The sequence below is a fragment of the Gopherus evgoodei genome, unplaced genomic scaffold (genome assembly GCF_007399415.2).
Source record: "Gopherus evgoodei ecotype Sinaloan lineage unplaced genomic scaffold, rGopEvg1_v1.p scaffold_40_arrow_ctg1, whole genome shotgun sequence".
Lineage (NCBI taxonomy): Eukaryota > Metazoa > Chordata > Testudines > Testudinidae > Gopherus > Gopherus evgoodei.
In genome coordinates, this window is record NW_022060061.1 from 1496179 (window position 1) to 1516308 (window position 20130).

At 53.5% G+C, this 20130-nt stretch overlaps 1 protein-coding gene across 4 annotated transcripts in view; it reads left to right on the plus strand.

Moving 5' to 3' along the window:
• The window catches only part of RFX1 (regulatory factor X1), a 52834-nt gene that overhangs the window by 25957 nt on the left and 6747 nt on the right, over positions 1–20130 (plus strand). For 2 of the 4 annotated variants that reach the window (XM_030545850.1, XM_030545852.1), the window contains 15 exons: positions 595–690; positions 2273–2368; positions 4326–4448; positions 5877–5962; positions 7257–7566; positions 11077–11258; positions 11813–11932; positions 12226–12341; positions 13044–13162; positions 15152–15261; positions 16165–16316; positions 16843–16940; positions 17235–17384; positions 18344–18552; positions 18644–18797. In XM_030545850.1, coding sequence (XP_030401710.1) covers positions 595–690; positions 2273–2368; positions 4326–4448; positions 5877–5962; positions 7257–7566; positions 11077–11258; positions 11813–11932; positions 12226–12341; positions 13044–13162; positions 15152–15261; positions 16165–16316; positions 16843–16940; positions 17235–17384; positions 18344–18552; positions 18644–18797 — 2121 coding nt within the window. Of the gene's footprint in view, positions 1–594; positions 691–2272; positions 2369–4325; positions 4449–5027; positions 5137–5876; positions 5963–7256; positions 7567–11076; positions 11259–11812; positions 11933–12225; positions 12342–13043; positions 13163–15151; positions 15262–16164; positions 16317–16842; positions 16941–17234; positions 17385–18343; positions 18553–18643; positions 18798–20130 lie in introns of those variants that run through there. The other 2 variants (XM_030545853.1, XM_030545854.1) reach the window with 2 other exon arrangements.

Sequence of the window (20130 nt, forward strand, 5' to 3'; positions counted from 1 at the left end):
CATTCTTTTGGTTACACATTCTGAATTAATTTGTGGAACTCTCTGCCACTGGATGTTATTGGGACCAAGAACATAACTGGGTTCACAAAAGGGTGGGGCATTTACATGAATAACAGGAACAATTACATTAGATTGAATAAATTATGGCAAAGGGGTTAGGAGCAACCCCTGCCTGAGAGGTGGTAGCAAGAAACTTCCTCTTTGAAGCAGCTGTGACTGGTTGCTATGAAAGATGGGACAGTGGATCCAGTCTCACAATTCCCATATTCCTCACATTGTCTCCCCAGAGGTCGGGGGAGGGGGGAAGGGTGGCATTACAGTACGGTGCTCTTGTCTACCCACTTCCTGTGTTGCTGTCACTTCCTGTTGTTCCTGTCTTAACCTGCATGCTTTTCATCTGTCCCACAAAGCACCCTCCAGATCTGGCAGCTAGCAAAGTCACTCCTCAGAACAGCACACGGCTGTGGGTGGTGGGCTTGGCAGAGCCAAGAGGGATCTGAAACAGGAAGGAGGGGGTATGTGTTACGGGAACACAATCTATGTTACTCCTTCCCACTAAGCAGCCGATAAAACACCTCCCCCTTGTTCTTCCAGCACTCCCCTGTCCAGAGCAACAGCTCCACCGCCAAATCAGGACAAGTGCAGCAGCTTCAGGTGCATGGAGTCCAGCAAGTGCCCGTCTCGCAAGAGGTGCTGTATGGTTGCAGATCTCAAAGTAACCCCCCAGGGTGTCACCTGAGCCGTCTCTGGTGGGTGGGGAAGGAAAAGCCACCGGGGGATGATGGTAGTAAATGCTCTCAGGAGCTTGGCTTTGGAGCTCAATTGGGTGTGAGCATGGATAGCAGACCTGAGATACAGTGTCCCCACCGCAACAGCTGCCAAATACAATTTTAGTATCATTTACCCCAACAGCGACTCACATCTGTTGATGCTTCAAAGAGGCTGCAGCTCAGACCGTCTCTGCTACCTAGAAACAAACATGAACCTTGCAAAGTTTTGTTATTGCTGGGCAGATACAGTCCGGGCAACATCAGAGTGATATGGCCAGTCACTGGCCCCAGCCTGGGTGCCCAAGCCCTGGCCTGTGGGTCGAGAGGGGGAGTTCAGTCTCCGGGTTCTGTTCCATCCTTGGCTGCCCCCAGGAGGACAATTAGCACTTCTAGCTGTGCCTGTTTGAGTTAGATGAGGACACCTGGGGGCTATAAATGGCGGTGACTTGAAAACTGAGCAAAGGAAATGCTTTCTCCCACAACACGGAATCAGACTGTGGAACTCCCTGCCACAGGAAGTGATTGAGGCTAAGAACTTAACAAGACTCAAAAAGGGACTGGCCACTTCTGTGGATAACAAGAATACCCAGGATTGTTATAATTAACGATAACCGTTTTGGAAGAGACGTTACATTTCCTGCCTCACGGTTTAAGCCAGTCTCTGCCTGTTAGGGTCTGTCTACAGTGACGATGGGAGGTGTGATTGCTGTATGTGTAGACAAACCTGAGTGAATTAGATCAAAATAACAGTAGCAGCGAAGCCGCAGCACCGCTGGCAACAGCCATTTGAATATGTAGCCAGCTGGGGTCCTGGGGAGGCGGAACTAGCCCATGTCACTGCCCATCCTGTCCCGGCTTCACTGCTGTTGGCACATGAGCTAGCTTGATAAAAGCCTGGGCACGTCTACACACGCTCCACCCCACACCTTCCGAACGCAGTGCAGACAGACTGGTAGAGACCAGACTGAGATATAATGTGGAGCAGATTGTCCAACATCTGCTTCCGGAGGGTTCTTATGCCTCCCTCGGACACATCTGGTGTTGGCCTCTCTGAGGCAGGACGCTGGGCTGCTCGGCTCCAGCCTGGCCATTCCTGTATTCCTAACTCACTCCACCCGGGAGCCACCAAGCAGCCGTCAGATAGGAGCAGCTGGGGGTTACTACAAGCTTGGGCTGGGCTATAAGTGACCCAATGGGCGAGTGCCATCAAAGCAAAGACAGCCTTTCTGGGCCTCTCTGTTCATTGCCTCGCGCTAACAGACCCCTTTGTTGGCAGCCTTAGCACTGAGGCCAAGGAGAATAGTCAGAGAAATGGAGCTCCCCTCTCACCCTCGAGATTGCTCTGGTGCAGGGTGGTGTGCATGCATCAGGGCACGTGCCCTGCCTGATTTTGATCTCCTAGTAACCAGCCTTGGACTCTCTGGGGCCAGCAGGTAGTACCTTTCACCGGCACGGACCTCACTCCGGGAGGTTATTGATGGCCTGTTTGTTTGCCTCCACAGCGCTCGGTCGTGCAAACCACCCCCCAGACCCCGAAATCGGGCACAGTACAACAGCTGACGGTGCAAGGACTCCAGCAGGTTCACGTCACTCAAGAGGTAGAGCTTTCCAGTCATGTAGCGAGCCGCCTGGGGGCTGTGCCCTTCGGCTAGTTCTGAGGCAAACGACCTCTGCCCTCGGCCGTGTGCTCCTGAGCTAGACCAACAGTTGTCTCTTTGCAGAGTAGCTGATCCCAGCATGGGCAGAGTTCAAGGTCAGAAGGGACCATTAGATCATCTGGGCTGACCTCCCCTGGAGGAACGTGTCTCACCAAATCAATCCCCGGCCACTGCAGGGGCATCTCGCTCCCTCCTGTTCTCTGCCTCTGGCACCCAGTCTCCGAGGGCTGAACCGCCTGGTCTGACCAAAGTCACTGGGCTCAATAGGGGGGTATCTGAGGGAAAGGTGATGGCCTGTGACGACTGGATGATGTCATAGAAATAACAGGCCATGGAATTTCAGCCAGTTACACCGGTACTGAGCACACGTCCTTGTTCGCTGGCCACACTTTCAGAGAGGGAAGAGACCTGGTAGGTGCCGTCCAACCCATTCCCTTGGCAGGCCGTGCCCCGCTGGTCCCTGTTCATCCCGACCATTTTCCATTCTCTGGCAAGGGAGCTCCCAGCCAGTGTTTGAGGGTGACCTTTTCCTTGGGCTCCCTTCATCCCAGCACTTGTTTTGGGGGTAGACCCAGGCAGGGTGCTAAGGGACAGCGTTGGCAGAAGGACCAGTGGGGACAAACTGGCCAGGAATAGATTGAGGCTGGCTAGGAGAAGCAGGTTTCTGCCCCTCACAGGAGGGAGGGTCTGGGGCAGCCTCCAATAGGAGCAGTTGGCACAACAACCTAATCCTCTGCAGATGGAGTTTGCTCAGGGTGTGAATGGGATGAGGTGACAGGGTGGCCTGTGACAGCAGGGGGCTGGACATGATGACCCAGGCGGGTCCTGTGTTCCCATTACCCTTCACATCCCTTAAAGCGTTGCTCCTCCCTCCCCATGTTTATCCCCACCCCATAGACCTGGTGCTGGGACAAAGGAAGCTCTGGAAACTCTGAAATTTCCCACCCAGGCTTTGGTGCCACTTATTTGGTTTTAAGATGCCTTAAGCCAAAATCCAGCTCTCGAAATTTGACTTAGATTCCTGCCTCTGTATAGCCAGCCTGGTTTGATCTCATTAGCCCCCCCCCCCCCCGCTGGGGGAACCTGCTCGCAACGCTGCACAGAGCCAGTGCTGCAAAAGTCTGATCTTCAGACTACAGGGTCGTAAGAGGGCAAGTTCCTTAAACCCCTCTCTGGCTAGCAGCCACCTTGTGGGCTTCTCCCTCCTCCCCCCACCCTCCTCAAGTAACCAGTATGTGGTCTTGGGGTTAGAGCTGGGGACTGTGAGTTGGGACACCTGGGTTCTGTTCCCAGATCACCCCCTGGGTCAATTTAACCAAGGTCCTGATTCTCACAGGTATTTAGGTTCCTAACTTCCACTGAAATCTATGGGAATTAGGTGCCTTAATACCTTTGAGAATACAGGCCCAAGTCACTTCACCTCCAGTGCCTCTTTTCCCATCTGTATAATGGGAATAATTCTCCTTCCCTGCTGTTATTCAGCACGGTCAGGTCCTCAGATGGAAGATGCCATGTAACTGCAGAGTACTGTTGTGGTGTAAGGTGTGGTGTAAGTAGCGACTGGGTTTAACTCTGAGCTGGAGCTTCCCCCACGAGCAGAGAAGCAGTCGAACAGCTCATGGTCGCGATGCAAGCTCTGATTTCCTTAGTGTTTCTGTTTATTGTTTAGAGCACAGGCAGTGAGTTCCCTGGTCCGGCTAGGAACAGTGAGCAGCAGCAGCCGCAGGCAGTGCAGCATCCTTTCTCCTTAGAGTGTAGCAGCGGGACGCATCCGCTGGCCAGCTGCTGTCTAGCCAGCCAAGAGCACAGGCTCCACTATCTCCACTCGCTAGAATCCACTTCGGAGCAGTGGGTGGACCTGGTCCGAATGCTTCCTCAGCACCTCCTCCTCCCGCAGCAAAAGGTGGTGATTGAGCAGCTGCCGTTCCTCTCCTCTCATCACGCCAGTCCCGACCAGAGAGTCAAGATTCAGAGAGTCCCTCAGGTGCTAGTGTTTGGGACAGCAGCTACAGCTCTTAAAGTAGGTCCTGGAGAGGTTCCCCAGGGAGATCCAAGAATGGTTGCCTCTGCCCTCCCTGCTCCTTCCAGAGAGCAGAGCTGGAACCACCCAGCATCCCCATCCTATTGCATTAGGACACCATGGACCACTTCCTTCTGCTGAAGCCAGTAGCATTACACCGGGGATCCCCGCTTTGCCTTCATTTCTTACCCACCTAGACCAGTCCCTGCCAGGGGCACTGAAATTTTTGAACCTCTTGAATGCAGATATTTGGTTTGTGTCTCGGATTTGAGTGAAATAAGAACCCAGGAGTCGAGTTTTGGGGGAGGGAAGGAGGGAGGGAGGTGCCTGGGTTCCGTCCACAGAGACAAGGCTGGGACATGGGAGAACAGGCACCAATTCGTTCCCATTCACAAAGAATTCTGATTCAGCGCAGCAGATTTCACTGTACAATACGAGCGAGGTAGAATGCTGAGCTCTTCGCTTCAGAAACCCGTGGGCAGGGTTACTTCTGGCCATTGTAGGTCCCATTTCATTAACCCCAGTGCCAGGATGGGCAGTTCACATTCTGCTTCCCTGAAACCCTACTTGTAATTTCAGGTGGATGCAGGATTACTTTTCGCTTCCTACCATAAACTGTCATGCAGTGTTGCCAGGCAGCTGTCAAACAGCTGCTGCACCCCATCCCAGAGGGTTGAGCCCTTTAGTGGTGGGTATAAAACGCCTGGGGATCCCTTGGTGATGGACGGGGTTGGAACAGTTTCAGAAATTGTAATAGCCCGAGTAGTAACCTCGCAGGATTTATAAAGTGTGTGTGTGCGTGAGAGAGAGACGGGGAAACAGTGTCAAGATACAAGCAGGAGCTTCTGAAAATAGGAGCTTTGAACAGCTGACACAGCTCGTTATCTAGCAGGAACCCCAGTTTCCTGGAGGAAAAGTTCATTGCCCTTTAGAGACACTGTGAGGGCTATTGGTTAGATCAGGGGCCTGGGTGACAGGATTCCTGGGTTCGATCACTGACTTGCGGTGTAATGATTAGTATTTATTATTCGTATGACCACAGCACGTAGGGTCAGGTCCTCACCGTTCGGAGCACTGTACAGGATTTATTAGGTGTATTATGGTAATGCCCTGGAGCCCCAGTCATGGACCAGGCCCCCCCCAGTGTACAAACACAGACCAAAAAAAGAGACAGTCCCTGCCCCAAAGAGCTTCCAGTCCAAGTGTAATTTTCCCTCCAAGTCAGTATTTAATCACCATCTCCTCTCTGTGCCTCAGTTTCCCCAGGGGCAAGAGGGGGTAACACTGGCCCACCTTTGATGGGGTTGTGCTGCTCAATGGATGCAGAGGCCCTGAGCCCCTCAGAGGAAGCATGTGAGAGTCGGGCAGGGGGACAGCCGTACCGAAGGACTCGGGCTATTATGAATTTCTCTCCCCTGCCTCATTCAGCTGCAGCAGGTGCCTGTCCAGCACGTCTATCCCAACCAGGTGCAGTACGTGGAAGGGGGCGACGCCAGTTACACAGCGAGCACCATGTAAGTGACGCGGCGAGCACCCTGTTCACAGCCCCCTTTTCCCGGGGATTTTCGGTGCTGTTCAGCTGGCCTGCCAAGATGTCAGCAGGGGCAGTTAAAGGGCAGTGGCCTCCTGACTTTGTTCTTTCCAGGCAAGGCTCTGGCTCTCTCAGCTCTCACAGAGCCAGACTCGGATGGGAGACCTCCAAGGAACAGCTAGGCCCTGCAGCCCCGATTGCTGTGCCTGCCCACCTTGGCTCTCCTGCACCCAGCGGGGCTGTAGGCAGGCAGCAGGCATTGCCCTGCCATGACTTGTCCTGCCCCCTGAAAGCAGCCAGGCAGCAGCTCTGCTTTTCTTTACACTGATTCCCTGAATCTGAACCAGAAACAGTGGAAGAGGCGGCAGCTGGGGGCACACAACTGAGGGGCCCATTCTTGGCTCCAGGCTACCTCTCTCCCTGCAGCCGACTGGCTCTGCTTCCCCCTCCACACTCAGCCAACTGTCACCGGCATTCCTCTGCCCCCCAGCTGCCAGGTGTTCTCCAAACCATACTTTCACCAGCCACTCCAATGGCCCAGGCCACCCCCACCCTCTCCGTCACCCGCTTCCCCCAAACACATACACCTCCTCTTCCCCATAGCTACCCAGGAACCTCCGTCACCACCTACCTCCCGTCACCTGCTTCTGGGCAACAGGCTCCCCACTCCTCTTTCCACTCACTCTTGCTCCCACTTATCTAGGGGGAGGAGGGGTGGCTTATACCTCCTCATCTTTTCCTGCTCCTTGGGGGCTGTGGGGTGGAGAGAGAGAGAGAGAGAGAATCAGAGACGCAAACTTGGCAACTAGAGTGCTGCAGGAAGTGGTGTCAACGTGGCACCAACAAGTGCTTGTCCATTGCTTTGCTGAGTGAGTTCTGTATCTCAGTTTCCCCATCTGTAAAACGGGGTTAACTATATTGCCCTCCTTTGTAAAGCACTTTGAGATCCATGTATGGAAACCACTGTATTATTATCATCATCTTTCTGGTGAAATGAAGAACTGAGGCCCTGGGCATATTCACCCTATCACCCCAGCCAAATTCCAGGCTGGTAACTGTTCTGCCTCGCTAAATTCACCCTGCACTTTGTTGGATACAAGATTTCTCTTCATTTCCTGCCGTAGACTGTTGTGGTATTAATCAGGTGCTGTGTTCCACCCCAGTGGTGGCTGCATTTCTGTGGCGGATGAAAGGGGCTATATAAAAGTGAAATGTCTGTTTGCACAGCAGCAGCGGCACCTGCTCCACAACTCCGCTAAACCTCCCTCTTCTTTCAGACGTTCCAGCACTTACCCGTACACAGAGACCCCTCTCTATACGCAGAACACAGGAGCTAATTATTATGAATCGCAAGCTACCCCGGCGCAGGTCACCACTCCTGCAACCTCCCAGACTGTGGCCAGCACTGGATCTGTCCCTATGTACGTCTCTGGAGGGCAGATCATAGCCAATCCAAGCGGAGGAGGCGGCGGAGGCAGCGGAGGAGGTGGTGGTGGTGGAACGGGAACCTATGTGATTCAGGGAGGATACATGTTAGGAAGCTCCAGTCAGTCTTACTCCCATACCACACGTGCCTCTCCAGCAACCGTAAGTCACCAAGACATCCGTGGGGCTGATTCTCTTTTTCAGGCCACATAACTGGAAACCCCCCTTTGGAATATGTTCATCCTTCTCAGCTGTTTGCAAATGTGGAACCAGGCCTGAAGAATCAGGAGACAGGGCCTGGCCACGTGGGAATGGGGTCAGCATGCATGGGCTAGACAATGGCCCTGGCCTTTCTTTCTGCCGTGCTTAGCTCAGATCTATCCCAACTCACTAGCTCTGTGCTGTGTCCCAGAATGCAATTCTGCTAGTGGCTTTGCCTCCACTGCACAGCCCTGCCCCACAGGTGTGGGGAGGGGGAAGCTGTTTAGTTACATCGTGGCACAATTTTGCAAAGATTTTTTTTTTAAATATTCTGATTTTATAAAATAAAAGCATAAAACCAAACCAGGACTTACCTGTACGCCTAGAGGGCTGTGACAGAGGGAAAGCATGGGCTAGTGGTTAGAATTGGGACTGGGAGTCAGGGCTCCTGGGTTCTGTTGCCCCTATGGAAGGAAATCCAGTGGATAAGGGAACCAGGAGACCTCTGTTCTGCCTCAGTTTCCCCTCCCACCCACAGTCTGTTTAGATGATAAGAGAGTTCCTGCCCTGAAGAGTTTAGTCTTACCCGAGACACTGAAAACAGGGATCCAAGCTGAGCTGAGGCCTTTTGGCATAACTATGGTAACAAGTAACGCTAAACATTTGAGGTAGGTGTAATGGTGCTGACTTGCCCGGCGAGGGATTGGGAAGTTTAATGAACTGCTGTTGGTAAGTTGCTTTGAGATCTTCGAATGAGACATGCTGTTGCTGGGCAAAGTGTAGGTAGGGTTATTGCTGGCTGGGAATTGTTCATCTGGGACAGCTCTGGAGTTTGAGAGCTATCATTACGATTTATTAGGTATATTACGGTAGCATATGGGGGCCCAGTCGGGGTCCAGGATCCCATTGTGTCAGGCACTGGACGAACCCAGAACAAAAAGATGGCCCCTGCCCAAAGATCTGCCAGTCTAAGAGCTCTGGGAAGGGTAGGTTGTACACGCGCCTCACCTCAGCTATTTGAAGCATCTGATATATTGAATCAAAGCACTTAGAATTTTTTAAAATCCTGTTTGCATGTTTAAAGCAACAGAGCCAGATTTTGATGTAAATCACAAGTGTAAATCTGGAATAATGCTACTGGGGCGGAGGCGGATCTTGGATACTAGTGTAAAACCAGAGAAGGTCCTTTGGTATAAAAGTGAGGTCACACTGGCTTCACACTGGTTTAACAGAATCCAACCCACAGTGTCTCCTTTACATAGTTCTGGGTCAAATCCTACACTCCAGACTCCAGTGGAATTGCTGTGGTATAGCTTATAGCAGAACTTGGCTTGTGTTGTTACTATACTAACATTACACCAAATATTTGCAGTCAGTTGCGCATCTTAACAGGACATCCACATTTGGGCTTTTAATTTGGACACTGTCGTATTAAATCTGGCAACAAATACTTTGTGTGAATCAATTCTGACCGAACCCAAGACCAGCAGAAATCCAATGGGAACATTTAAAGCAACAAAGCAAATAAACCACAGCATTTACCGCTCAAATATTGCAGCCTTGTGCTAGCATGGGAGAGCCAGAAAGGGAAACTAATTAGAAACCATTATGAAACTGACTAGTCTGTCTTCACTATCCAAGCCCATATCAGTTCAGAACCCTGAAGTAGTGCAAACAGGGAAAAGTTAATTAGATTTTTAAAATACTATTGATATTCATCATGTCAGTTTTAATCCTTTCAAATATCAGAGGGGTAGCCGTGTTAGTCTGGATCTGTAAAAAGCGACAAGAGTCCTGTGGCACCTTATAAACTAACAGACATATTGGAGCATAAGCTTTTGTGAGTGAATACCCACTTCCTCAGATGCATCCTTTCAAAAGGGGCCAAAAAAGGGTCACTGTTAACCCTTCCAGGGCTGGAGGATGGTCTTGTCATTAAGATGCCTTGTTGGGAGTCAAGACTCTGAGGTTCTAGTCCCAAGTCTGCCCCGACATGCTGTGTGTGACTTTGGACAAGTCTGGAAATGGAGACCACAACAGCACCCTATGTCACAGGTGGGGGAGCCGGGGGCTGGATTGTAAAACTTAGGGCCTGGAAAGTACTTTAGAATTCTTGGGTGGAAAGGGCTGGAGAAGTGTATAATACTTCTCACTATTAACACCCAGGGCTTGTCTACATCAGAAAGTTGCAGCGCTGGTGAGGGAGTTACAGCGCTGCAACTTTGAAGGTGTACACATCTGCAGGGCATCACCAGCGCTGCAACTCCCTGTTTGCAGCGCTGGCCGTACTCCCGTTTTGTCTCGGGTGTAGAGGATCCAGCGCTGGTAATCCAATGTAAACACTTACCAGCGCTTTTCTTGACCTCCGTGGAACGAGGAAGCCTCTGGTAATCAAGCTGGTCTCCTTCCCCGGCTTGCTCTCTCGTTCCCGGAACCCCGAGCAAGCAGGTCTCCTTCCCTGCGGTTTGCAGGGTGGCTCCGGGAACGCGAGAGCAAGCCGCGGCGAAGCTGGTCTCCTTCCCCGGCTTGCTCTCTCGTTCCCGGAACCCCGAGCAAGCAGGTCTCCTTCCCTGCGGTTTGCAGGGTGGCTCCTGGAACGCGAGAGCAAACCGCGGCGAAGCTGGTCTCCTTCCCCGGTTTGCTCTCGCGTTCCCGGAGCCCCCCTTGAAGCCGCCCAACAGCGCTGCAGTGTGGCCACATCTAACACCACTTGCAGCGCTGGTTGCTGTAAGTGTGGCCACTCTGCAGCGCTGGCCCTATACAGCTGTACTAATACAGCTGTAACAACCAGCGCTGCAAAATTTTAGATGTAGACATGGCCCCAGTTCTTACCTAACAATTGTCGCCATAGAGCTCAAGGCGCTTTACAAAAGAAAGTCAGTATCATTATTTACATTTTACAGATTGGGAAACTGAGGCACAGAGCAGCTGGGACTTGCCCAAGATCACCCAGCAGGCCAGTGGCACATGTGTATGTCCAGCTAAAGGGTAGAACCCTGGTCTCCTGAGTCGCAGTCTAGTACTTTATCCACTAGGTCACACTTCCTCTGGTGGGGCCTGTTAGTAACCTAGGACCCAGTCCTACAAACACTGACTACCAGGCATAATGCTCATGACTCTGTTTTAAGACAGTGGAATGTCTCCTGGTAGCGAGTATGTGCAGAACACAGTCCCCAGGCAGGGGGAGGGGCTGCTTTTTAATTGACTTAAATCCACGTGTAGGCACCTAAAATGACCATTGATGTTCAGCTTGAGCCCACAAAGACTGGCCTAGGGAGTGCCAGTGGTTGAAAACTGGCCGACACTGGGAATGCTGACGAGGGTGACGGTGACACCTGTCTTGGGGCAGTGAAGGAGACAGCGGGGTCAATGTGGGAGATGTGAGGGGCGAGGTCTGTGCTAGCAGGGGTCTGGTGGACACAGTCACTGGCCCTGAAGAAGCCCTCTCACTGCTGCTGGGTTTCTTTGAAGGTCCAGTGGCTGCTGGATAACTACGAGACGGCCGAGGGCGTGAGCCTGCCGCGCAGCACCCTCTACTGCCATTACCTGCTGCACTGCCAGGAGCAGAAACTGGAGCCAGTAAACGCAGCGTCTTTTGGCAAGCTGATCCGATCCGTGTTCATGGGACTCCGCACCCGCAGGCTTGGCACACGGTAAAGGCATCTCCAGTGGCTGGGGTATTAACCCTTTACAGTCCACCGTGCCCTGAGTAACATTCACCGGGAACTTCAGGCTCCCTACCTGCAAGGTGCTGGTTGCCTCCTCACCCACTGAGATACGAACAAACAGAGGGTTCTCAGCAAAAACATAGGATTAGGCCCGTCATGATGAAGGTCTATGCTGGCCCCTAGTATGGGGCTGCTGCTTTGTTTCCCATTTTCTGCGGGTGCGCTGCCACCAGCCCCAGCGGGGCTCCTATATCTGCTAAGAACTGCAGAGAACTGCTTTGCATGTGAACTGGAAACACTGACGTCTGATTCGCGTTCTCCTGGCATCGCACGCAGAGCTGAAGGGCTGGATTCTGATCTCTGCAACGCTGGCATGAATCCAGAGTAAACTCCCCTGGAGTTGATGGGATTGGGTTGGGGTAAGGGAAAGTAGAATCTGGCCCAAGGATTTGGTGCAGAATGTTTCCTCCTCTATACCAGACACTTGACAGTGGGTTTGTGTTTCCCTGGAGCTCTTATCTATCCTGATTTCCTTTCAGAGGCAACTCCAAGTACCACTACTACGGCCTTCGCATCAAAGCCAACTCACCACTGCTGCGCCTGATGGAGGATCAGCAGCACCTGGCCATGAGGCAGCAGCCGTTCTCCCAGAAGCAAAGGTAGGAGGCAGCGCGGCGTAGAGCCGCCTGGGTACCCACGTATGCTCCTGCGCACCCAGCCGGAGCAATCCCATCTGGATCCACCATCAGTCACTGGTGACTACAGACACAGAGGGCGACTGCTCTTGTCTGAAGTTCCTGGATGGGAAATCCCCTGCGACACCCTTCCACGCCCATGTGACCTCAAGGCGCAACCACTCATACAATGACCCTCCCAGGCGCCACATTTCCCGACCTGGTTCGCAGGCCTGCAGCTCTGTCAGCTCCTGACCTCTGGCTCTTCTGCTTTTCAGACTCAAGCCCATTCAGAAGATGGAGGGGATGACCAACGGGGCGGCGGTGGGCCAGCAGCCGGGCTCCGGGCTGTCTGACATCAGTGCTCAAGTGCAGCAATATCAGCAGTTCCTGGGTAAGAAGTGGCGGTAGAGCACGTTTAGAAGCCTGGCACCTTGAGACCGGGACAGGAATTAATTCGGTCGATGGAAGGGAAGAGAGCGCAGTTTCCTATCCTGCTCTTTGTGTGGGGGAGGGAGGTGGGAACAGTCAGGGCTTAGAGGTTGATGCTCATGATACAGTTGTATCAGACTCAGAGGGGTCCTCACAATAGATCCACTACATTGTCAGCGGGGCACTTACCAGTGCACCCTCATGACTTAGAGATCAGTTCTGTTCACGTCCTAAATTTCAACCCAGGGGACTAAGGGGAACACAGAGATCCAGGGCATGAGGAACAGCAAAGGGGCCTTTCGCCTCTAGCTTGCCAGATCAAATCCAGGACCGGCCAGTAGTGGTCAAATCTCCGCTCTCCGGTGAGTGCATGAAATGTGCTCGTGGGTCTCAGCCCATTCATTTGTGTCTCCATCACAGACGTCACCACCGCTGCTTTCACTGATTGACGTGTGGTTGGTAGCGTCAGCAAAGAGGCCAGGGACTGGATGGGCCACAAAGTCTAAACTTCTCTTTCAGCCCAGGAAAGCTGGAGATCCTGAGCTAAACCCTGGTGGCAAAGGCCCATTGAAACCAATGGATGTTAAGCTTAGTAAGGCCCTCACAGGCAGTCACATTGTTGTTCTCTCCTCACGTTGGCTTGATTTCATCTTCCTCCCCATAGATGCGTCACGGACCCTCTCCGAGTTCTCCGAAATAGACCTACAAGGGAAACCTCTGCCCGATGGCATTGGGGCAGAGGATGTGAAGGCCTTCCAGCTGCTCTACCGAGAGCATTGTGAGGTATGGGGCCACATGCAGAATGGGGCAATCTCTCCTGGGAAGCGCTGGCAACAGGACATGGACCTTTTCATTTCATGGCGACTGGTTTAAATCCAGCACAGGCTGGTAGAAACAGACCTTGATCCCACTGGGTGGTCTGTATGTAGGACTGGATGAAATTTGTCCATCAAACTTGTTTTTCAATGGAAAATTGGAGGGGGAGTGTCTACTTTGTGTAGAAAACTAAGCACCCAAAAAGCCCAATCGTTTTTTTAATTTGGCTATGCCACTGCAGTGCCTCATGGGAGTTGTAGCTCAGTTACCACATGTTCTCATTCTCCTCTGTGGGCTGTGCTACCATTTTATACTACATTTCCCATGATGCACCTTTGTATCTCCTTTCCAAAGAGATGGTGCATATTGAGTGTCCCTGGCCATGTTGCATCATGGGACATGTAGTCTAGTTGGGGAGCCTGGCTCATAAGGGACATACGGCAACTGTTCTCCTTTATGGGCTGGACTCGCCGATATTTCCCATGGTGCACCACCTCCTGCAAAAGGTGAGTCTTAATACATCATGGGGGATGTAGCTCAACACAAGAGCCCAGCCTGAGAGGACAACAGGAACATGAAGGTACTGAACTACAGCTCCCACAAGGCCCTTCAGCAGCATTTCCATCTCAAAACTTCTAGGTTTTGGGTCAAAATATTTTAATTTTCATGTGGAAAAAAAAAATCTAAATTTTCCACTAAAAATGTAGACCTTTTTTTTTTTTTGCTTTCATCAGTGCTTCTGCACCACCTTGCCTCAGTTTCCCTTCCTGGACCCCTGAATAGCTTACCCAGTCCATGTCCTTTAAAAACATTCCCCTTCTGGAGCAGGATCCAGTTTATTTAGGCTACACAGACATTGGTCTTCCAGGCCCAACCCCAGATCAGAGTTTCTCTCCTTGAATCAGGAGTCAGCGTCCCCCACCCCCTCTCCTTCCCAGAGCTGTGTTCTGGTCAAACAGTCCCTTCATTCCCTGCAGGAACCAGTCTTGTTCTCTGTCACACTCACCTGCAGCTATTTCCTCAGGCAAGCTGCAGTTTCCCCAGCTTCTCAAGAAGCTTAGTCTGTTCAGCTTAACAAAGAGACAGTCTGTGAGTACTTCCCTGGGGAACAGATGTTGAGTTATAGAGGGCTCATCAATCTAGCTGCCCAAGGTCTAACATGATCCAATGGCTGGAGGTTGATGCTAGACAAATGCAGAGTGGGAATAAGGTGCACACTTAACCATTGGAACGACTTACCCAAGGCTGTGGCGAATTCTCTGTTGCTGACAAGTTTCAAACCAAGCGGGGATGTTTATCTAACAAATCTGCTCTGGGAATTTTCTTCAGGGAAGTTCTCTGGCCTGAATTACGTTGGTGGTCAGACCCGATGATCACAGTGGTCCCTTTAGGTCTCAGAATCATAGATCATTAGGGTTGGAAGGGACCTCAAATCCATTGAATCTTCTGCCTAGCTGGAGTTCTAAGATCTCCCTCAGACCTTACATCCCTAGGTCTGGCCTGAGTTAGTCACATGATCTTCCAGTCACATGACCAAAATCATTCTCCCACCTGGGAAGGTGAGCTGATCTGTCACAGGCCACCCCATGACTATCCTCCTTCCGGGAGACAGTGGTACTGTTCTGCCCCTTTAAAATTCCTCCAGCCCTGCGTGGTGACTTCCATTGAGCTCCTGTACAAATTTAGCTGCTCCTGTCCAGCAGCACGGGGGATTTAAAGGGCCAGGGCTGTGTTAATACAGATGGATCGTTGAATGCTCCATTCGCCAGTTCAGTGTGAGGTTCCCACTGGTCTTCGTCATCTCAGGCCCCCCATGCAGCTGCTCCTCCTGGGGTGTGCTCTGAAGGGAACATCTTAGGAGGACCAGGGCAGAAGACTGGGGACTAGGGGTCACTCACCTCATAGCTACTGATCCATGGCCTACATCAGTGCTGACTCTCCGCTCCTTCTCTTCAGGCCATCGTGGACGTGATGATAAACCTGCAGTTCACTCTGGTGGAGACCTTGTGGAAGACTTTCTGGAGGTACAACTTGAATCAGCCCAGCGAAGCCACCCCCATAGCAGTGTGAGTACCCGCAAACCGTGCCTCTCTTCCCTGCCATGGCAGCAGGGGCTGGAGCGAGCTGGCGCTTGCTGGGGCACTGCCCCAGCCCCTCTGCAGTGGGTCCCTCGGTCTTGGCAGAATGGAAGATTCAGTTCAGGAAAAAGTTGGTTTATAGCCCTTTAGTGGTGTATGTGGCGGGATCAGGAGAAGACTGCCTGAGTCTGCAGCTCTTACCTGGAAGGTGTGAACCACGCCATTCAGCACCCCCAGAGACAGCTGATGACTGTTTATCATCATCGCATTAACTCGTTCCCTGCTGAGTATTTCGGCAAAAACAGCCTGCTAATGCGGGAGAGCCAGCGCTGTGGAATTCAGTGGTAGACAGCAGGGCAGGGGCAGCTCATTGCAGTCAAGAGATGCTGGGCTGGGCAAGGAGATGGAGAAGCCAGTCAGACCCTCTCCATAACCCAAGACTGCCTCCCCAAGCACTCTACTCCCAACCGCTAAATGCTCCTGCTTCCCTGAGTGCAGCCGAGCATTGTCCGGAATAATTCCTAGCTCCTGTGTAGTGCCTTTCATTGGTAGATCTCAAAGCTCTTTTCAAGGGAAGATGGTATCATTCACCCCTGTTACATATGGGGAAACTGAGAGACAGGGGGGCAGTGACTTGCCCAAGGGCATTTAGCAGGCCAATGGCAAAGCCAGGAATAGAACTTAGGATGTCTGAATCCCAGTCCAGTGCTCTAATCACTAGGCCACCAGAGCTGCTCCATAGAGTTTCTAGGCTGCTGTGCAGCCTAGAAGGCCTGACCGTAAGACCTAGTTCTATGGTATGAAGCACACAGGGCCTCGGCTGTAGTGTTTCTGGGGTGAACTGATATGTGGCTCTTATATGCACTAACTGGGGCAAACGTGTCTGTCTAGTCACGATGAAGCAGAGAAGCGTCTCCCAAAGAACTGCCTGGTGATACTGTCTAAATACGAACCTGTCCTGAAATGGACAAAGGACTGTGACAACATGCTGTACCAGGGGCTGGTGGAGATCCTCATCCCCGATGTTCTCCGGCCCATTCCCAGTAAGTGCGGCAGCACCACAGGGCTGTGTTAGAGCCGCCTAGCCTGGCTCCTTGCGCTGACTCCAGAGGGCTGTAGGCTTGGACACTGGTCCCAGGGTCACTGCACTAGAGTTGGGATGGTACCTCCACAACACAGCCTGCCCCCTCCTACGTAGGGCATCTTCCCATCTGGGGATCTCAAAGCACTGTACAAAGGATGTCAGTATCATTAGCGCCATTTAACAGATGGGGAAACTGAGGCACGGCGCAGGGTGGCAACTTGTCCAAGGTCACCGTAGGCCAGTAGCAGAGCCAGGAATTGAACCCAGCTCTCTTCAGACTTAGGTCTAGGTCTGTACGCTATCCTCTAAGCCACACTGCCTCACCTGGTCAGGTTTTGTGCTTCTGGCCTAACCGCTGTCCCCTGGGGTTAGCTTTTGAAGCTATCAGTCCAGTGCCACGCCAGGGAATGGGCTCCTCCTCCTAGTTCTGAGCAGCTGACCAATCCATGGCTGTGCGAGGGGCTCACTGCCCCTCTCTATCCCAGGTGCCTTGACGCAAGCGATCCGAAATTTCGCAAAGAGTTTGGAAAGCTGGTTAACCAACGCAATGATGAATATTCCTGAAGAGATGGTCCGAGTGAAGGTGAGATGCGGGAGGGGCGTGGAGGGGAGAGGCCTGGGACCCACATCTCAGCAGTGTGACTCCTGAGCAGCGCCAGGCTCTGATTTCTGGCCGTGCAAGGCTCTGGTCTCTAGTCTCTGTGATCCTTGGACTGCACTGTAGCGTGGTCTGTGGCTCTGTGTCCCTTGGGCAGTGCTGGGCAGTGATTTCTGGCTCTGAGTGCCCAGCCGTACGGCACGGTGCCTGTTCTGTAGCTAGATCGTGTGCGTGGAACCTGCCTGCTCTCTGGGGGTTTGACCCCTGTCTGTTCTGCAGGTGGCAGCAGCAAGTGCCTTTGCCCAGACTCTGCGGCGATACACCTCCCTGAACCACCTCGCCCAGGCCGCCCGGGCCGTATTACAGAATACGGCCCAGATCAACCAGATGCTGAGCGACCTCAACCGGGTAGACTTTGCAAACGTCCAGGTAACAGAATCCCTCCTCCTCTGGCCAATTGCACTATGAGCCATTTTTTGGTGCTTGCCTGTCTGCCTCAGCGCTGTGGAGGCAGGAACCCCCTGGGCTGGGTCAGAGCTGCCGACCCACCTGCCAGTGTAGCTCAAAAGGAGCTGAGTGAAGTAAGCGGGGCCATCAGCTTCACTCATCCTCTGCAATGGGTACAGCTGGTAGGTGATACCCAGGAGACTGGCCCAGACTCTCGGTGCCCATGAAGCCGGGAGTCCTGCTGAGTGGCCTGTAACACAACAGCCGACCCAGAACGCACTGTCTCCAGAACCCTTTGGCACCAGCCTCTTATCCCAAAGCCGTGGTAACGGGGGCAGCACAGTCTAGTGGTTAGAGTGGGGGACTGGGGTTTAGGTCCTCTGAATTCTAGGCCCAGCTCCATCCCGGGGCCCTGGGCCTGTCACCTCTCTGCACCCTCTGGAAAATGCGGATAAAGACGCTTCGCTACCTAAGCAGCAGGTTGTGAATCCTAATAATCTAGACTGAAATTCTCTAAAGCTGCCTCTGCTGCTGGATGCTTAATTTGAGACACCTCCGGGGTGCTGGTTAGAGGTGCCACGTGCCAGCCATTCCCAGGGCACCCCCGACAGAGGCTGGTTCATCGCATGCCCCAGGGGCTCCTTCTGTCCCTCCCTGTGTGCCACCATCCCATTGGGTCTGCTAAGCTGAGGCCGGGACTCCAAGTGTCCCTCTTCCAGTCTCCCCCAGCTCCTGAGGGTTCTGCCCATTGGCAAGTGGAACATTCCTGGGGACTCTGAACTCCCCGTGTTCCAGGCAAATGGAACTGGCCCCTCGGGGGTCACAGTGTGGATGGGGTTGAACTCACAGGATGTGACTCCTCCAGTGCCCAGCCCTGTCCCTCGGCCATGTTGCTCCCCTCTCTGAAGGTGCCGGTGTCTCTGTCGTTCCCCCACCCACAGGAGCAGGCCTCATGGGTATGCCGCTGTGAGGATCGCGTGGTGCAGCGCCTGGAGCAGGATTTCAAGCTGACCCTGCAGCAGCAGAACTCCCTGGAGCAGTGGGCGGTGTGGCTGGACGGGGTGGTCACCCAGGTCCTCAAGCCCCACCAGGGCAGCTCCAGCTTCCCCAAGGCCGCCAAGCTTTTCCTCCTCAAGTGGTCCTTCTACAGGTACGTTCCTGCCCTCCCCCGTTCCCAGTCTGGGACTGGATGACTGACCCAGCGGGAGAGGTAATCCCAGAGCCGGGCTCTCTTTCCACAGCTCCATGGTAATCCGGGATCTGACCCTGAGGAGCGCCGCCAGCTTCGGCTCCTTCCATCTCATCCGGCTCCTCTACGACGAGTACATGTACTACCTGATAGAGCACCGAGTGGCCCAGGCCAAGGGAGAGACCCCCATCGCTGTCATGGGAGAGGTGGGTCCTGCTCCGTCAGAGCTTCATGGGGAGATCTCAGAGCAGAGGGCTCTGTCATCCAGCAGACAAGGCAGAACCAGACCCCAGGGCTGGAAGCCAAAGCAGGACAAGTTCATACTGGAAAGAAGGGGCAAATTTTTAGCTGGGAGGGGAATTAACCATTGGACCAGCTGCCCTGCACCCGGTGGATTGTCCATCACTTGCCCACTTTCAGTCGATACGGGCCGTCTTTCGGAAACATCACTGTAGTTCAGCAGGATCCCGGGGCAGGAGTGTGGTACCGGAGGTCAGAATGGTCCTTTCTGACTGTCAGATTAATTCATCCCATCCCTTCAAAACCCAGGGGCGCTGGGCAGCACCAGCTTATAAAAGGGAAACTGCCATGACTCAGTGCTGGGTTCCTGCTCCAGGATTTATGAGGCCGGATCAGGTCAAACTCGACATGAGAAAGGGCTGGAGAATTTCATCCTGGCTGGGAACGCTGCTGGCAGTGCAGGTGCAGAGAGGGCTAAGGCGACTGCAAACATCTGGGCTCAGGAAGGAATTTCCCGCTCTCCCTCTAGGGCATTAGGTCAGCTGCACTGTAGGGTGGCGGGGGCCTTCCTCTGAGGCACCCGTATCATCCTGTCTTTCTATACTAAGGACTAGATGGGCCAAATCAAGTGCAGCTGAGAGGTGGACACCAGTTGAAATGGGCCGTTGCTCCGATCCAGTGTAGTGGGGAGGTGGGGTTACCAGCCAAGATGGGCCCTTGCTCCAATCCAGTGCAGCGGGGAGGCAGGGTTACCAGCCGAGACGAGCCGACCCAGTGCAGTGGGGAGGCAGGGTCACCCGCCGAGATTGGCTGATCCAGTGCAGGGGGGAGGCGGGGTTACCAGCTGAGGTGGGCCAACCCATTGCAGGGGGGAGGTGGGGTTACCAGCCGAGACGGGTTGACCCAGTGCAGGGGGGAGGCGGGTTTACCAGCTGAGACGGGCCGACCCAGTGCAGGGGGGAGGCGGGGTTACCAGCTGAGATGGGCCGACCCAGTGCAGGGGGGAGGCGGGGTTACCAGCTGAGGTGGGCTGATCCAGTGCAGGGGGGAGGCGGGGTTACCAGCTGAGACGGGCTGACCCAGTGCAGGGGGGAGGTGGGGTTACCAGCTGAGATGGGCCGACCCAGTGCAGGGGGGAGGCGGGATTACCAGCTGAGACGGGCTGACCCAGTGCAGGGGGGAGGTGGGTTACCAGTGAGACGGGCCGACCCATTGCAGGGGGGAGTTGGGGTTAAGAGACGGGCCGACCCAGTGCAGGGGGGAGGCGGGGTTACCAGCTGAGATGGGCCGACCCAGTGC